Source organism: Oryzias melastigma, linkage group LG12, assembly GCF_002922805.2.
Source record: "Oryzias melastigma strain HK-1 linkage group LG12, ASM292280v2, whole genome shotgun sequence".
Taxonomy (NCBI): Eukaryota; Metazoa; Chordata; class Actinopteri; order Beloniformes; family Adrianichthyidae; genus Oryzias; species Oryzias melastigma.
Genome location: NC_050523.1, coordinates 14,028,105 through 14,045,026, shown reverse-complemented (window position 1 = coordinate 14,045,026; position 16,922 = coordinate 14,028,105). Strand labels below are relative to the sequence as shown.

General features: G+C 37.5%; 2 protein-coding genes across 3 annotated transcripts in view; one reads left to right on the top strand and one right to left on the bottom strand.

Moving 5' to 3' along the window:
* The window catches only part of slc20a1b (solute carrier family 20 member 1b), a 15,908-nt gene extending 6,598 nt beyond the window's left edge, over window positions 1-9,310 (top strand). The window contains exons 9-11 of one of the 2 annotated variants that reach the window (XM_024299100.2): window positions 1-176; window positions 273-357; window positions 470-1,567. In XM_024299100.2, coding sequence (XP_024154868.1) covers window positions 1-176; window positions 273-357; window positions 470-625 — 417 coding nt within the window. In that variant the 3' untranslated portion in view covers window positions 626-1,567. Of the gene's footprint in view, window positions 177-272; window positions 358-469; window positions 1,568-8,921; window positions 9,109-9,204 lie in introns of those variants that run through there. The other variant, XM_024299099.2, reaches the window with a different exon arrangement.
* A 1,118-nt stretch (window positions 9,311-10,428) lies between these two features.
* pcyox1 (prenylcysteine oxidase 1) lies at window positions 10,429-16,027 on the bottom strand. The gene is made up of 7 exons (XM_024299944.2): window positions 15,874-16,027; window positions 15,431-15,575; window positions 13,946-14,152; window positions 13,353-13,527; window positions 13,052-13,263; window positions 12,810-12,962; window positions 10,429-11,984 (listed from the first exon to the last, which is right to left on the bottom strand). Exons 2-7 carry the CDS (start codon window positions 15,540-15,542, stop codon window positions 11,314-11,316), a joined length of 1,530 nt encoding a protein of 509 aa, XP_024155712.1. The 5' UTR covers window positions 15,543-15,575; window positions 15,874-16,027; the 3' UTR covers window positions 10,429-11,313.
* Between the last annotated feature and the right edge of the window lie 895 nt (window positions 16,028-16,922).

Genomic DNA, 16,922 nt, shown 5'->3' with positions numbered 1-16,922 from the left:
GGACCATTGGTGGCTCTGTGGTTGGTTTACGACTCAGGCAATGTGATGTCAAGTCAACCCACACCCATATGGCTTCTGCTGTACGGGGGTGTAGGCATTTGTGTTGGACTCTGGGTATGGGGTCGCAGAGTCATCCAGACTATGGGCAGGGACCTCACACCCATCACTCCCTCAAGGTACAGACAAAAACACACAACTGTCTTAGTCAGAAAAGCCACACTGCTCAGTTTTCAGACTTCTTACAAACATGTTATGTCATCTCCTCCCTGCAGTGGTTTCAGCATTGAACTGGCCTCTGCCTTGACTGTAGTGGTTGCTTCTAACATTGGTCTGCCCGTCTCTACAACCCACTGCAAGGTAAACTAGAGAAATTACATCTTTAGTTTAAATATCAAGTTTAAAGAAAAGTCTAGCATGAAATTAGCTGTTTTGAATTGTACTCAGTTTCTGACTGTTATTGTGTTTCCAGGTGGGCTCAGTGGTGGCAGTAGGCTGGCTCCGCTCCAAAAAGGCGGTGGATTGGCGCCTGTTTAGAAATATCTTCATGGCATGGTTTGTGACTGTGCCCATCTCTGGCCTCATCAGTGCAGCTATCATGGCCATTTTCATCTACGGCATCCTATAAGCACGCAGTTTCATTCCAATCCAGAAGGGAGGAGCCGCTGTTTCAATGCTTAACCAGAAGAGGAGTAATATGTCATGGCCAAAATATATTACTGACCTCAATCTGACAACCGAAGGAAAAAAAATGTGGACGTGTTTAATCAAAGTATGAAAGTACTTGTTTCATGTGCCTGTTGTTCCTGGCCGCATCAATTATTTTCCTGTTATATCACTGGTTTACTTTAATGTAAGTAGAAAAGCTTGCATATCTGTTCTGTATCTTGAAAACATGTTTTCATTTTTCTTTCTCCAAAGACTATATGCAATTTTCTGTGTATAATTAGTTTTACATGCTGGGGAACAATGCTGTAATTGTTTTATTTCAAAGTTGAAGTCTTTTTAAATGTTTTTTCCATTAACAAGATTAAGAAACCTTCCCAATTTCCATGTTCCATTGTTATCTATCAGGTTTTTTTTTCTCTTGAAGTTAAACAGTCACATCAAACTGCTGCTTTGGAGAACTGCAGCTTCTTTTAGCATTGTTAAGAGTGTGCTGTAGACAACTTCATATTTGTCAAAATAAATCAAATCAAAGGATCACTGTAATTGAAGCACTACAAGAAAAGGCACCCTTAAAGGATAAAACATGTCAGTATTTTTAAATGGGAACAGAACTTGTTCTCAAATTAGCTGCATATCTGCAACCTTTGACAATTGCTTTCAACTGTACTGGTTCAACCTGCAGCAGCCATTTCCACTACAGGAACTTGCATATTTAATGGAAAGAAGAAAAAAAAGATTTGGCATGTTCTAACTTTGCTCTTTAATTCCTAATCTTCCAAATGCAAAAGAACTGGACCTTCAAACTGGAGAGTGGGATAGTATGGAATGGCTTGCGTTTTTCTTTTGCGTGCCACCAGTGCGTTGATGGTTGATTGCAATACTAAATACATTTCAGACAGTAGATGCAGTAGTGGCCTTAATTTATTCTGTTTTTTTGTTATTTTTTTAGGTACCAAAGATTTTTTTTAAATGCACAGTATCTGCTCTACATTAGTGGATGAAAAATGGAAATAAAAACAAAAAAAACTGACACTGAGTTTGTCTTTCTTGAAATTTGTTGCATCACTAACTTCCATCTTTAAATTAAAGCAAAATCTTGGAGATCTAACAAGGAAAATTCATGCCAAACATACAGGAAACATATTTGATCTCTTTATTTATGTAATAGTACCGAGTCAGCTCAGGTATCACGTCATGCATAAGAGCAGCTGTCCCTTGTATCACACCAATACATCTGTGAGGAAGACAAAATGAAAACAGGCCTCCATTATACACAGATCTTCAAATCTACTGTTCCTTATCCACTTCTTTATGCCCTCGTGCCAAAGCATGTTTTACAGGTTCTGCTGCTTCAACAAATGTGGCAGAAATGTACGACTAAGGAACCAGGTGGAAACGTGAAGAACATGGTGACTCACAGTCAAATGGGAACTTCTGCATCGTCATTACAGCAGTGTGTTTTTGTTTTAGTGCCTTAGAGCAGAAGCACTGCAGGTTTGACCTTCAACAGGTACTACATTTACAGCAAATTAGAAGAATTGAAGCTTCTTAGACAGCCTTATTGGCAAGTTGTAGAAGAATCTTAAAGGAAAGGAAGAATGCTTAAAAAAGATAGAAGCAGATGTAATCATTTAAATCAAGCGTGCCCAGGGACAGACTTCTATGAGTGTCCTGGTTTCTCGTCCTAGAATAGGAACTCATGCAGGGCCGACTGCTAACATAAACAAGTCCATTTTAGAGGTCAAAGCTGTATAACTTATCGCTGATAGTAAGTTCCTCCTCAGATAAACACTTGTTTGTTCAGTTTGAAAATCATTGTTAAACCATCTGAGCTGCCTGGTTGTAAATCTGAATTTGGCGCTCCAGACACTTTTTATTGCAGATGTGTCTCATAGTTTTTTTTTTAGTTTCTGCCACTTCTCAAAATCTAGCCCAGACTGGCTTGAACCGCCTGTGTTTTTCAATCTGGTTTATTGCATAACCCACAATTTAGACTTCACTGTCTTGCTGAGAAAAGTTCGCCACATGTTTTCTTTGCAGGTAGTTGTGAGTCTGCCTCAAAGAATTTTAAACACAGCCTTTAGGGTGTAAACTGGATTAAACCAGTTTATAGACACTTTCCCTTTATGTATATACAGAAAATACTGCTTAATGTAGTGTTTCAGAGGTCTTCACCTTCCTCTGCTGGTACAGTCTGACTGGTTTCCTCTGTAAACGACACAAGAAAATATGGGATAGTAAACAGTATCTGAACTCTAAACAAAAACAAGTGTTTATTTGGTCTTACCCAAATTGGTCATCTCTGTCACAACCTCAGGGTGGTCTATGAAGATATTTACATTTTATCAGACTATTCTGTCTCTCCCAAATTTTAAGACAGTTTAAATTTATTGTGAAAGTACCGTTTTGCATAAAACAATTAAACAATAAACAGATTTAAAAAGAAAAGCTGTTTTTTTTTTATTGCAGGAGCAAAAATAGTGACCTATGTGTCAATATATATTATGAGTAAAAACAAAAAAAAAGTAAATTCTTAGACTCACCCACAGCGTCTTCACAGGAGTTTGACTCTATATTTTAGTTTAAAGGGAGAAAACGCAGCAATTAACACATTTTCTAAGCCAGACTGGCCATTTTCGAAACTGCATTTTACTGCCACCTACAGGCCTCTAATGGAAACAACAAAACCTCTGATTTACCCTCTGTTGAAGAGTCAGCATTGCTCCCAGCGCCCTCTGCTGGAGAAACAGCGTCACAGTTAGGATGCACTGGAAATGAAAAATTAATGATAAAAAAACTTGAAAAATTAAAGTTATTTTATTGGTTTAAGCATGTTTATTGTATGTGTTTTATAGTTGTTCTTTTTTGTTATTTCCTTTGTCCTTCTTTTGATTTTTACAGTTGGAACATTTTTTATGTGAAGCACTTTGAGCTACTAAAGTGCTCTACAAATAAAGTTTGACTTGACTAAATAATAACAAAAGTATATGCTTTAATATTATTCTATCATAACTTCACACACCTGTTCTGTCATTCTCAGCTGCAACATTCTCCTCCACTGTTGGGACAATAAAATAAGTTTTAAATCTTACACCAAAACACCAAGATGTGTCAGAACTTACCTGAACCTTCTTGAATTGCACCTGTAAGGTGTAAGAAAGAGTTAAAAACTTGGATTCCCATCTGATCAACTATAATTAGACTTATAAAAAAATCAACAGCTTTGTTTACATACTGGCATTTTCAGAATCTTCGTCCCGCCCCTCTGTAACTTTACAAGAAATGTAAAATAACTGTTTTTTCCTTTGCACTTTGTATTCAGATGTGAAATTATAGTTTTACATGGTGCAAATTCCAATTTTTAGTAATTTATTTACCATTCATCTGTGCTTCCTCAGCCTTTTGAGCAGCCTCAAACTCCTTCTGGTCAAAAAAAAAAAAAAAAATTACTTCTTGTGGTGAAAGGTAAACGATCAAACTTGATAGTAGAAACAAAGTTGAGCAGGGTTTAAGCCTATTAAGCTTCCACAAGAAGGGACTGATTTTATTTTATAGTCAATTTTGCTCTTTTGGCAAACTTCAAAAATGTGTCAACAAGTCTACACATTTTCCATCTCTGACTGAAACTGTGTAATTTACCTATTTTCTGTAGCTCTGTGAGCCCATCTGCAAGAGTATAAAAGCTTGTAGTTAAGTAACCAGCCGCGTTAAGGACATACTGTTGCTGAATTCTATTGAGAACGGTATTCCTCACCATATGGAGTTGTTATTTCCACATTTGATGCAGACTGAAAAGATGCAGACAGTGCTAAAATAAAAAATAAAAATATTTCAGATGAAAATGTTAAAAAACACATAAACAGAAAAGTTTTCATAGTCAAATTGATAGGAAACGTGAGTACCAACCCTAATTTCACCTGTTTATTCTCTCTTAAAGCTTGTTTTACTTACCACTATGAAATGCTGTTGCAGCAATCAAAACACAAAGAAATCTCATTGTGGCTGTAGGTTTGAGTTTTGAAGGATTTTGGTCTGCAAACACTGCGGTTTGTTTTTGTTGTCACTTTGCATCCTCTTATATGAATCTACAGTCAGATCACATGCTCTGTATTGACAGGCGGCTCTGGTACCATTGTCCCTCCCTACCTGAGGGGACAGCCTGGTGACACAACACAACACAGACGTATCCTTATTCAGTTTCTCAATGGCACCCATTGTTTGCTGCTCAGTCACACTAGCCACTATTTGGGATGTCTGATAAGGAAAAAAAAGAAACAGGCTCTGTGCAGTAGAGCTCAAAGCGATGTTTGTGTCCTCTTAGAATTGGAAGCGGTGATATCAGGGGGCACATCGAGATTAGGGATGATGGGTTAGCATGTTGCTCATTCAGATAGTTTACTTCTCAATGTAAATAATGACCCCCCACACCCTCCAAAAAAATATTGAATAGAATTGACATAACAATTACTTTGAATAACTGTAAAACTTGCCTCAATTTTACGAGGTTGCTGGAGCCTATCCTTGCTACTATCGGCTGAAGGTGGGATATATCCTAGACAGGTGGCTAGTCTGTTGCCACACACTCAAATTCACACCTAGGTGTGAACTTAAAAAGCCTGTTTTTGGACTATGAAGGGAACAAGAGTGAAAAAAAAACTCATGCATGCATGGGGAGAGAATACAAACTCCTCACAGAAAGAACCCAGCTGGGATTTGAACCAGGGCGAGACTCTTAACCGCTATACCATCGTGCAGACTCTTAACTAGCTTACAGAAACCGTTAAGTTGATGACATGAATTTTTTTTTTTTTTTATAGACCAAACTCTGTTGTGGTTGTGGATTAAGAATCAAGAGCTTTTTCGTTAATAGTTTATTTAAAGTTTAATCTTTTACATCTTTGATAGAACAAATCAAATAATTGATTTGATTAATTTGTTTATTTTAAGCATTTTATAGACAATATAACAAGAAATCAGACATATAGCGAACTCATTTCAGAAACAAAGAATGCATTCAAAGAAAAATTAACGAAAATGTAAGAAGACGCCAACCTCTCTGCAGTGTAATTACTCTTAATCTATGAAAATGTATATTTTCACTGTAATGCATTTATATAATACACACGTAGGTCACATTTGAGTCAGTATTTATGATTAAAGTCAATCATTTGAAATCAGGACCATTAGACATAAACCACATATCCATTGACTTAATAATAAAAGAGTCCATTATAATAACTACTTATTTTCCTTTGAGATCTACTCTGTGAACTTGTCTGTTCACCTTTAGCACACATGAGCTAAAACTTTGTCATGCTTATGTAGTTATCTTGACCCTTTTTTTAGCATCAACATTTTTGCCAGAGGCTGTTCTCACCCGTGCCTCTTGCTTTTGTTCACAAAACCTTTGTGCTTATTTAACCTGAAAGACATTTCAACAAAAATTTTCAAGAAAACAAGTTTCAAGAACAGCCAGTGACATCATGTTATTTCAATGAAACCTACTCTTGTTTTCTTTTTTTTTTAGGTTGTAAAGTTCTTGTTTGGGAGGACCACAAAGCAGGAGGCTGTAGTCTGGTTGGAAGGAAAAAAACATGAAGACCACAAAAACAAACAAAACAAAACAAAGGCTGAACAGAGGATCCATTACATTCATTCGGCCTCCGTTTCATAATTTATGGTGCACGGCCTGCAGACACCCACCGTTTAAAAAGGAGCTGCTCTGTTTGGAAAGAAGGATGACTGCCACAAACAAGACACAACTACTCTTATTTTTATGAGTTTTTATGAGTTTTTCCAATTGATGATGAATTGTGATCTTAACTAAAGAAATAATTTTTAGAGTTTACTCAGATATGATGAATTTAATTTAATTTAATTTAATTTAATTTAATTTAATTTAATTTAATTTAATTTAATTTAATTTAATTTAATTTAATTTAATTTAATTTAACTTTATTTTATTTTATTTTATTTTATTGACTACAGCTTAGCCACTGGTGGCAGTTAGTGTTACACATTCTGGAATTTTCTTCCTCCCTTTTTACATTCCATCCTTGTGTCCGGTCCACATGTGGGATTCGCTGTGACTCTTGCATCCCCGTTTCCTGTCTCAAGATGAAAAATCCCCTTAAAGAGTGCCATTCAAAACACATCAGTTTAAAAAAAAATGTTTCTTTTAGATAAATGGAAAGAAGCTAATTTGAGCAATCAGATATGGAGCAGTGGATAGGTTAGGTTAGCATGTCATGCACACAATTCTGAATCATCTTACGTGTTATGTGTTGAAAACTGTGAACTTATCAAATGGATGTTTTATATTTATATTTCCATTTTGTGTTTTAAACAGTTTGCAAGTGTTTTATTGTGTGATCTGTGGTGATCTTTTACTGCTGGGATTAACAGGTCTGACAAACCCTCTATTTTTAAGAAGAAGTTCAATGAAAGTAGCAGCAGGTGCTATTTACAGCATGTGGTAATATCCCTACAGGTAGAGTGTAAAGTAGAGATAAAGCTAGCTAGGATTCACAGTAACACGCCAGGAATAAATATTTACTACATTTCTGACTTATTATAAGTTATTTTAAAGTTCTTCCAAACATATTTATAACCCAATTAAATGTGATAAAAAATATTAAATCATATTGTAATATAAGGAAGGCCTTTGGGGGCATCATGGCATCAACAACTACAGCTACACTAACAATTGACCCCAAACTGCCCTGGTGGGGCACAAATTTCTACGACCCTTTTCGGCCTCGATGTGCAAAACATGTTGTTAAACCATGTTGAACAATAAAGTACTCGGATTTGGTAGTATGGATGGATGCCGTTTGAAAACTGATCATGGAGGAGAAATTAATAATGCGATTTATGTCTGGCAGGAATTCTACAACACCAGTGTATCATATATCAGAGTAGAGCTGTAAAAGAAAAAGCCCGCAGCAACATTTGTGAGATTTGCACCGCTTTAATATTTCGTACCAAGCCTGCAGGTGGTGGACATTTACTAGTAAGCAGTAGAAAAACGAGAAGAAGCCCCTCCCTAATTGTCCAGTGTGAACATCTTGAGCTAAATGCCTGCTGTGTCCATAGGTTATGTTGTGAGGACTTTTTCCCTGATCTCCACAAACTAGTCAAATGGCATTAAGATAGTTTAATGAAAGGATTGTCTGATTGATTCTCATTTCAGTCACATTAGAATGCATCTTCTATTTTCCACAGGTGCAATATGGCTCCTGAGTCCACTTTTATCTAGGATAATGTCAGGAATTGTATTGTGGTTTGTACACAAGTTTATTTTATCAAATTTAAACCTTTTGTTTTTAGAACAGAGACTCTCTCTTCATGTCAGTTGGTATTTTTCTAAAAGTTTCTAGCTAATTATCTTATTAATAAATATAAAATATTCTTGTCTTCTGAGAAGGTTTTCGTGCATGATTTATATTATCAATGTGGCTCATCCACTGTAAAGAAAAAAATAAATTTTTATAGAGTGACATTTCCTGTTTCCTTCCTTTAGAAGGACCCCATACCCAGTGGTTTAAAAGCCCTGCCTGTTTTTTACGCTTTGACCATGGGAATCAACATCTGTTCCATTCTGTTCTCCAGAGCTCAAAGTAAGTAGCACTGTCCCAGCCTAAATGTCTCCCCCACACCCACAACCAAAAATAAACGTTTCCCTCAGACAGCTCCCACATGTTCCAGACTGTTTACCGTTTACACAGAGGCAGTTTGTATTTCTTCATGTGCTGTGAGCTTCTCTTAGTCCTATTTGGACCCTGGTTTTATAATGGACAGCTACTCGAAAGACTTAGTTTAGATGGTACTTATGAAATGAACTAAGAAAAGTGGACATTTTTGTGTCTGTTTGTTGCTTGAGACTCCCACGACAAAGATAGAAGTCTGACCTCTGTCTGGTTCTGCTCTGACAGGCTGTGTGGACGCACTGTAACTTATACAACATTGAAAAAAATGGGCAAATGAGCCCAACTTACAGAAGAATTAGCATAGAGTTAATTGTTTTTAAATGTTAGCATGATTGTTTTTTAGATCAGAAAGCTTAAATGATGTAATGCTAGAAGGTGCAGAGGATAGCAGCCAAAGTTCTCCGGTTGACACTCTGTTTCAGTTCATCCTAATTCTTACGGTCTGCTTTGGATCTTTTGCACAGGGAGGGAAGGAACTTTGTTTGAACCCTAATGATAATAATTAATGCATCTACGGCAGCTATTAATTGGATTTTTCCTCTGCAGTAATGCCATTGGACCATTGGTGGCTCTGTGGTTGGTTTATGACTCAGGCAATGTGATGCTGGGTCAGAATACACCCATATGGCTTCTGCTGTACGGGGGGTGTGTGCATTTGTGTTGGACTCTGGGTATGGGGTCGCAGAGTCATCCAGACTATGGGCAGGGACCTCACACCCATCACTCCCTCAAGATACAGACAAAAACACACAACTGTCTTAGTCATAAAAACCACACTGCTCAGTTTTCAGACGTCTTACAAACATGTTATGTCATCTCCTCCCTGCAGTGGTTTCAGCATTGAACTGGCCTCTGCCTTGACTGTAGTGGTTGCTTCTAACATTGTTTTGCCTGTCTCTACAACCCACTGCAAGGTTAGCTATTCAAAGACAGAATTTTGATTAAATTAAATCATTTTTTCCTATATGTTTCAAGTGGGTTTCTCCCACATAAAATTTGATAGACAAATATTCCCGACTACTGTGTTGTCTCCAGGTGTGCTCTGTGGTGGCAGTGGGCTGGCTTCAATCAAGAAAGGAAGTGAACTGGCATCTTTTTAGAAATATTTTCTTGGCATGATTGGTTTTGTTTCCCATTTGTGGCCTGATCAGTGATGGTGTTATGGCAATCTTCACCTGTTTTCTGTGTTTCTGTGTGTTTTCAGAACGTTCAAGACCTGAAAGTTGTTTTAGGATCTGAAGGGGATTTCAGTCACTGAATGTGTGTTTGAGTTATTAACTACCCTTGATTTCTAATCTGTCTTCTGCTGCCACCTAGAGGCTCAAACCCGAACTGCACATCACTCCTCCCCACACATGCGTGTTTTGAAACAGAAAAATCTGCAGATGAGTGCAATTTCACTTGAATACGAAGTTTGTTATTCAGCAACAAAATATTGTATTTTATATTTATATTGAAAACGGCTAACAAAACAACAAAAACCCATTCTGCATAGGAGTTGAAAATGTTTTCTTCCTTCCAATAATGGGTTTCTTTTATAGGACAATGCTTATATTATCTCACAGATAGTAATATTTTTACTAAAAATAGTAATTTAGAGTGTTTTCACAAGATACTTAGATTTTCACCATTAATTTTATTTCAATAATAGTAAAGACACACATTCTTTGTCAAATTATTAAGACCTTCTGATTTCTGGATGATATTATATATTATTGCTGTATTATTGCTACCAGATACATTGTAAGAAATGTGCAGACAAACTGATGTGAAGTGGAAATATTTACAAAAAATGCTTTTGTCACTGTCATTATGTTTAGATAGTTTCCTAATTTTGTTATCTAATAAAAGAAAAACAAACAGATTTTTCAAGAAAAAATAAAGTAAAAATGTGAATTTATATTGGATTTATATACATATTTTGTTAAATTCAATAGAATAATGCAGTGCTAAGAGATGGTTTGGATAAAGTAATGGGAATACTCTGTTAAAATCCCCTCATTAACTTTATTTCAGTAGTATACATCTAAAAAAAACAGTGGTCTTTTAGATGTTCCAGTGTAGCTCAACATTTATTCTGTTCTGTAATCAAAACTTAAAAACACTATTAAAGTGCACAATTTGAACTCTGGAAAAATACACATCCTTACAAAGTTTTAGAAAGATTAGAAAGAAAACATTTTTAAGAGTGAAATATCTTGACATGATTGAAACAACTGGTACAAAACGTTTACAGTAAAGTGGTTTTTTGTTTTACTCGGTGCATTTTGACGCTGATGGTCAGATTTGTGAGACAAAAAAGAGAGGGGGGGGGGGCAATAAAGGGATTCCATACAACTTCATTAACTCAGAAGGAAAACCTCTTTTCTGAGTTGACCCTTATTTTTAGGCTAAATGTAAACATCTACCTTTATAATGGAATTATGTCAGTTTTTTTATTTTATTACAAAGAAAAAAAACCCACAAAGTTTTAAAAAAATGTACAAGAAAAAAATGAAAAGATAAAGATAATCCTTAAAAAATTTGCTTTCTGGAAGTTTTATGAACTTCTTATTGACATTGAATGCAGTCCGTTAAAGAGGTAGAGACTAAGAAAAGACTAGAAGACATATAAACTAATTGGCTGAGGGGGATCAACAATAAAATTTTTAAAAATCAATATATCCAACAATAAAATATGGCATGCGGTCAACAATAACCTGATCTGTTGTTCTAGATTTTCTCCCACTAGCATTAAAAAAAAAAAGAGATGTGGTTCAACCCGTCAGTGCAAGTTTGATTCAATGTATAAATAGCACAGCTAGTGGCCTCTGCTACTCAGAAAAACTATTTTTTTTTTTTCCAATATTAAAAGTCTTAATAAAGCCCTAAATGGTAAGACTGTTGTTAAGCACCAACATCAAGGTATTAAAATGTTAAAGTTGTATCTTTGTTTGTTTTAGAGCTCCCCCCTCAGTCGGGTATGCAGGTCTTCCTGGTCAATCTTCCTGTTCTGTTCGTGCCAACGATGGTGCGCCAGTAGCGCCACATTCCTGGCAGAGATGGCGCTCATCTCCATGGCGCTCGCCGCCCATTCCAGTGCGTTAATGTAGTACAACCGGTCGTGTAGGATAAAAGGGGGAATCTTTCGGTGCGGCGGACGGTAAGTGGGGTAAGCGAGCCACGGAGTCTCAGACACCGAGTCGTAGGAGAGGAACATGCTCTGAAGCTGCTCCTGAGTCAGAGGTTGAGGGGAGAACACCTTCCAGACTTTCGTATGTGATGCAGGCGGGCGCTTGTACCCCTCTGGGATGTGCGCGGGGTCGATAGAACTCAGGCTGTTGATGATGGAACCCTTCGAGTCCATGGTGAGGACGTCAGACACCGTGAACTCTGAAGCAGGTTCTGCGGTTCCCAGATAGGACATGTTCAGCTTGCCCTGCACCAGCGTGGCCACGGTCTGGTGGTAGCGACCCGGATAGTGAGATGGGACAGGAGGGGTGAAGCCAGAGAACGTGATGTCAGATTTTCCCTGATGAAGTGGGGTTGCTATAACCACAATATCGTAGAGTGAGTGTGCTGCACCAGATTCACCCACGTAGTTGACCTCATAGAAATTGGTGGAACTTCCTGAGAAAGGAGAACAGCGCTGAGATCAGGAACATGCATCCAGAGACAGTCAAAGTTGATTTAAACTGGTCGCATGCGTTTCCACAAAAAGATAGAACGTAAATTAATCAATCGGATGTTTACATCGCCTCCGTCATGTTTGAGTCTGACGTCCGTCCCGACGTAACGCAACATTTACGCAGGAGTTCTATTTCCAGCCAATCGACACGTCGATTTTGTGGCAAAAAGACAGACAAACGAAAACAGGTCCGGGTTTCAAAATAAAAACTTTTTTGTATTTTTAAAATAAAACTTCATACAATTGTCTTTTATATTTAAGACGAAATCCAGGAAACAAAAGTTCAATATTAGAGGCACAAAAACATAATATTTTTGACACGAGGAAGGAAAGGACATGGGGCCTGAGTACTTCCAGCTCAGTGGCCTTGTGGTAGAGCGTCCACCCTGAGACTGGAAGGTCATGAGTTTAAATCCGGAGCAAGTCATACCAAAGACTCCCTGCTTGACACTCGGCATTAAAGGGTTGGACTGGGGGGGTTAAACCACCTTATGGTTCCGGAGCGCAGGGATGTCTGCAGCTCACAACTCCCCCAGGGGATGGGTCAAATGCAGAGAACAAATTCCACACACCTATGTGCAAGACAACTAATGGGACTTTAACTTTAACTTCAGTTTTGGATGAACTACTTAACAAAGGGGTTGCAGAACAAACCACTCTTCCGGGAAACGATTATAAGTGACGGTTGTGAGACGGACTCCACACAACGCCAGGGCAGATGGACCAGAGTAAATACAGCCTCTCTTTGGTTCTAATGTGAAGGATACCTTTTTTGGATGGTCGAACGGTGTAGGAAATGGAAGTTACTTTGGCAGAGATGAGCTCGCTTTTGGTGTGGTACAGCAGTCCTGAGCACACTCTCTTATTACCACCATCCACAGCCCACAGCCCGGAATCTGCCCCTGCCAGCGACACCGCCCCTACACAAGACAACAAGTCAACTTAGTGTTAGCTTCACCTAAAATGCATTTTTTTTCCTCCTTTAACCGATGAGGCCGAGGAAACATACCCACAAAGCCATTGATGCGGACACTTTGGCCATAGTTGACACGAGTGATGGGTGAAACTATTTCATTGATAAAGACCTGTGAAAACCCTTCTCCTCTCATGGTTTCCTCCAGAGTCTGATTTAGAAGAGTGAGAAAGCCGTCACCTCCCATAGCATGCAGGAGCCTCTCCACCGTGGTGAAGGAGTAGCCATACTGCTGATACTGGTAGATTCTGTGAAAACAAAGACGGCAACTGTGAAGCACTGTTCCAACCTGACAGGATCATTTTTGGCAGCCCAAAAAAAAAAAAAAAGATCTCACCTCATGAATTTATCCAGAATACTCTCCACCCACATCTGCATGCGGAGGAAGCTGAAGCCGTACCGCCACAACAGGCGGAAAAAGTTGATGATAAACCAATCGCTCTCTTCGAACACAAGCTCCTTTCCATCAAAGATCGCCATCTTAGACGGGACGTCTTTTTTTGGAGGAATTCCTGTTTAACAGACATCTTATTGTGACATCAAATTTCAAATAAACTCCCAATTTTTGACATTATAGATACCATAGAAAATAATACGTTGGCGTCTTTCCTCTGTGGTATTGCAGAAATTAACATGCAAATTCTCCAGTCAGCAACACATTTCAACTAGTTTGCTTTTTAAAAGATACTTCCTGTTTCTTCTTCTAGTTCCTAATAAACCATTTCACCATTTATGCATTTTGGCTTAAAGCAAAATCTGAGTTTTTCCTTTTCAAAAATCTAAATGTAGAAAAGGCTAATTTGATTAGATTTATTTAGATTATACCTCATCTACAAAAGTTTTACAATGTCTTTAGTTTAGCTACATATGCTCAAGCCGTTTATGTAGTTGAGGAGATATCAAATGAGACAGAAAGGAAGTTTTAGTTACCTAGTTTCTCAATAAACTCTTTCATGTGAAGGTTTAAAGGGTGGATCACTGAGCCTCCCGTTTCATACTCGTAGTCTCCTATCTTGACCGTTGCTAGTCGTCCGCCAACAGTGCCAGATTCAAACACATCGATCTTGACCGCTGGACCAAACTCCTGCCTCAGATAAAAGGCAGCTGCTGTTCCTCCGATGCCCGCTCCAACCACAGCTATGAAATGAGAGATTATGGAAACGGGAATATAAACACTTGCTTTTACTTCCATTATAAGGGATAAAAACAGTATCCTTTAGTTATTTTTTTACTCAACACCAGTTTAACACTAATGAATTACCCATCACATAATTCAAATAAGCTGGCATAAACACTAAACTCTTCAGTGGTTTCCTATCCACTTAAGAAAACAGAAATTATACCTTACATTTCTCAAAATTCAAAAACTTTACCTCACTTAATCTTATAAGCCTGATGTCTGACTTTGTTTATTGTCATATACCTTTTATCAGTTTGGAACTACATTTAAGACATATCTTTTCAACCAAATATGGTAAAAAAAAAAGTTAAAACCCTCTTTATGTTTTAAAATTTTGTTCCCAGGCCAGTAGTTTTCAGACTTCATGCTTTCTAAATGATCTTTGATTTATTGTAAAACCGTTCCTAGTGATCTTTTAACTAGGATTTTTAGACCAAATCAAAAAACCTGTATAATTTTCTAGGACATAGTTTCTGCAGAGTGCCAGGAGTTCATTGGAAATTTGACTCCAAGTTGTTGGCAGGACTGTATGCGATGAGTAAGTCTGTACTGACTTCCCATCATCCCTTTGTTTACTCTCTCTCCTGCTAGCTTACAGCCCCTTACAACTCTAACGTAACATTTCCAGTGCAAAAAAAAAATGGCGAGTGATATTGGATCTTTTCAGCTGTACAGTTTTGAGCCAGGTGCCACCTCAGACGAGAAAAATGAAGACGTTAATGTATCTATTTGTGAATACATCAGAATAGAGCAGAGAAGGGAGTATGTGGTCCGCCGACTGTAGTGCCTTCATTACTTCTACATGTTTTTCCCAATGGCATTTTTACTTTGCTAGAAACGATTTTCTTAAAACATACTCAGAAGCACAATTTTAAGCCTAATTTTCTTTATAAATGTCCTCCATCATGAGACAAATTCCACAAGAACATGCTAAAATATCAAAAACTATTTTCCTTGGAGTGGGTCTTTAATCTTTTCCTGCAGACATCTGCTGGTCCTTGCACTCATGTCAATCTAGTCTTTGTATCCAACAACTTGTCCAGGATTTAAATTTCTACTATTTCTACACTCTATGTACTTTTTTTGTTACTTTAATTATAGTGAAGATCAAGATTCAAAATTGTGACCCCAACACATTGAGCACGATGTGAAATTTGTGGTGGCTGCAAAAAAGCTGTAAAGACAATATTGTTTAAGTTAATAGGTGATGACGATGAGCACTAAAACAGATGTACCTATCTTCTTGGGTTGCTCTTTTAGTTCAGGGGCTGAGGCTAAACTCCTCCTCCCAGTCTGCCAAAGCCCCAAGAACAGCAGCGCTCGCACTGACAGAGTGTGCAGCCTCATCACAGCCACGTGCAGCTTTACAGTCAGAGATTTCTGAGTAGAAGAAGAAAGAAAACAGACAAGATCATCTTTGATTCTTATCAACACAGGGTCAAAGGTCACACATGCATTTTAAAAAGGTAAAAATACAAATATATAAATGAAACACATCGTATTTATAGTCTGAATAAACTCTACAATATCCGAACAGACGCAAGGTTTAAAATTATTTTTAAAAATGTCGTCAAACTTAGTTTTACAACTACTGACACGAGAGGTGCTAACTTAGCAGCTTTGAGGAAGTTAAACTCCAACATTTCTTTAAATCTCTGTAGAAGTCATTTACACCCACCTAAACTGGACTTTTAAAAACTTAAGAAAAACATTCGTAAATTCCAAAATAAAAAAATAGTATCCTCCAAATATCTTGACGGTTGGTCACATCGCACCACAGTGACTGTTGCTAACTATTGGGACACACTTCCGGGCATCCAAATGTTTGAGCTTCACAATAAAAGTTTCTGAAATTATTATGTTGGGCCATAGACTGTAAAAATACTTACAGTCTATGTGTTGGGCTCTTGAACACAAGTATCGACTTATGTTTAGTAAGAATATTAACATTGATATTCATGTCAATGGTATTGACCTTCGGGGGAAAATAAAATAAAGTCCCGCAGTTAAACAGAGCATTAGAATATTTACTGTTGCTTTAGTAATTAATAGCCCACCCCCAGACTCATTTTTCTATTACCCTTTACATTTGTTGACTATAACTTACTGAAAGCCAGAAAATACACATGTGGTTATTATAGAAAAAAAGACATACCTAACGCAATCTTAAGGTTTTATAACATGCAAAATCAATTGATTTTTAAGAGTGTGATCACTGACAAAAAGGAAAATAAAACAAATTTGTTCTGTTACAGCTATGAGTGACTCTGGAAAAACAGTTTTTAAACATGGGGCTGTATGGTGATTTAGATTTTGTGAGAAGTAAGAAGCTCTTTGCAGTAGACTTGGACTGCATTTCTATGAATATACCGGTAAGTGAAGAAGAATATATATGTAATGAATTCTGAAATAGATGGACAACTACTGAAGATTTTTTTTTTATATAATGGCGTGATGTGGTCACATTTGTGACCCCTCACCAGGAGCCCATGAGTCTGGATGAGCCAAAACTTTTGCAGGGATCTGATGAAGACACAGAAGAAGAGCACATTGCTGGATTAACATTCTCAGCATCAGGATGGGATAAAAATAATGGAGTTTTGATACACTTTTAAAATAGAAAAAGGAGATTGTGGAAAGGTGGCAGGTTTAGTTTTTAATTGATAAATGTTGGTCTCATATTTGTCTCTGGATTTTATCTATCAGCTGCTAAACCAACTCAACCAG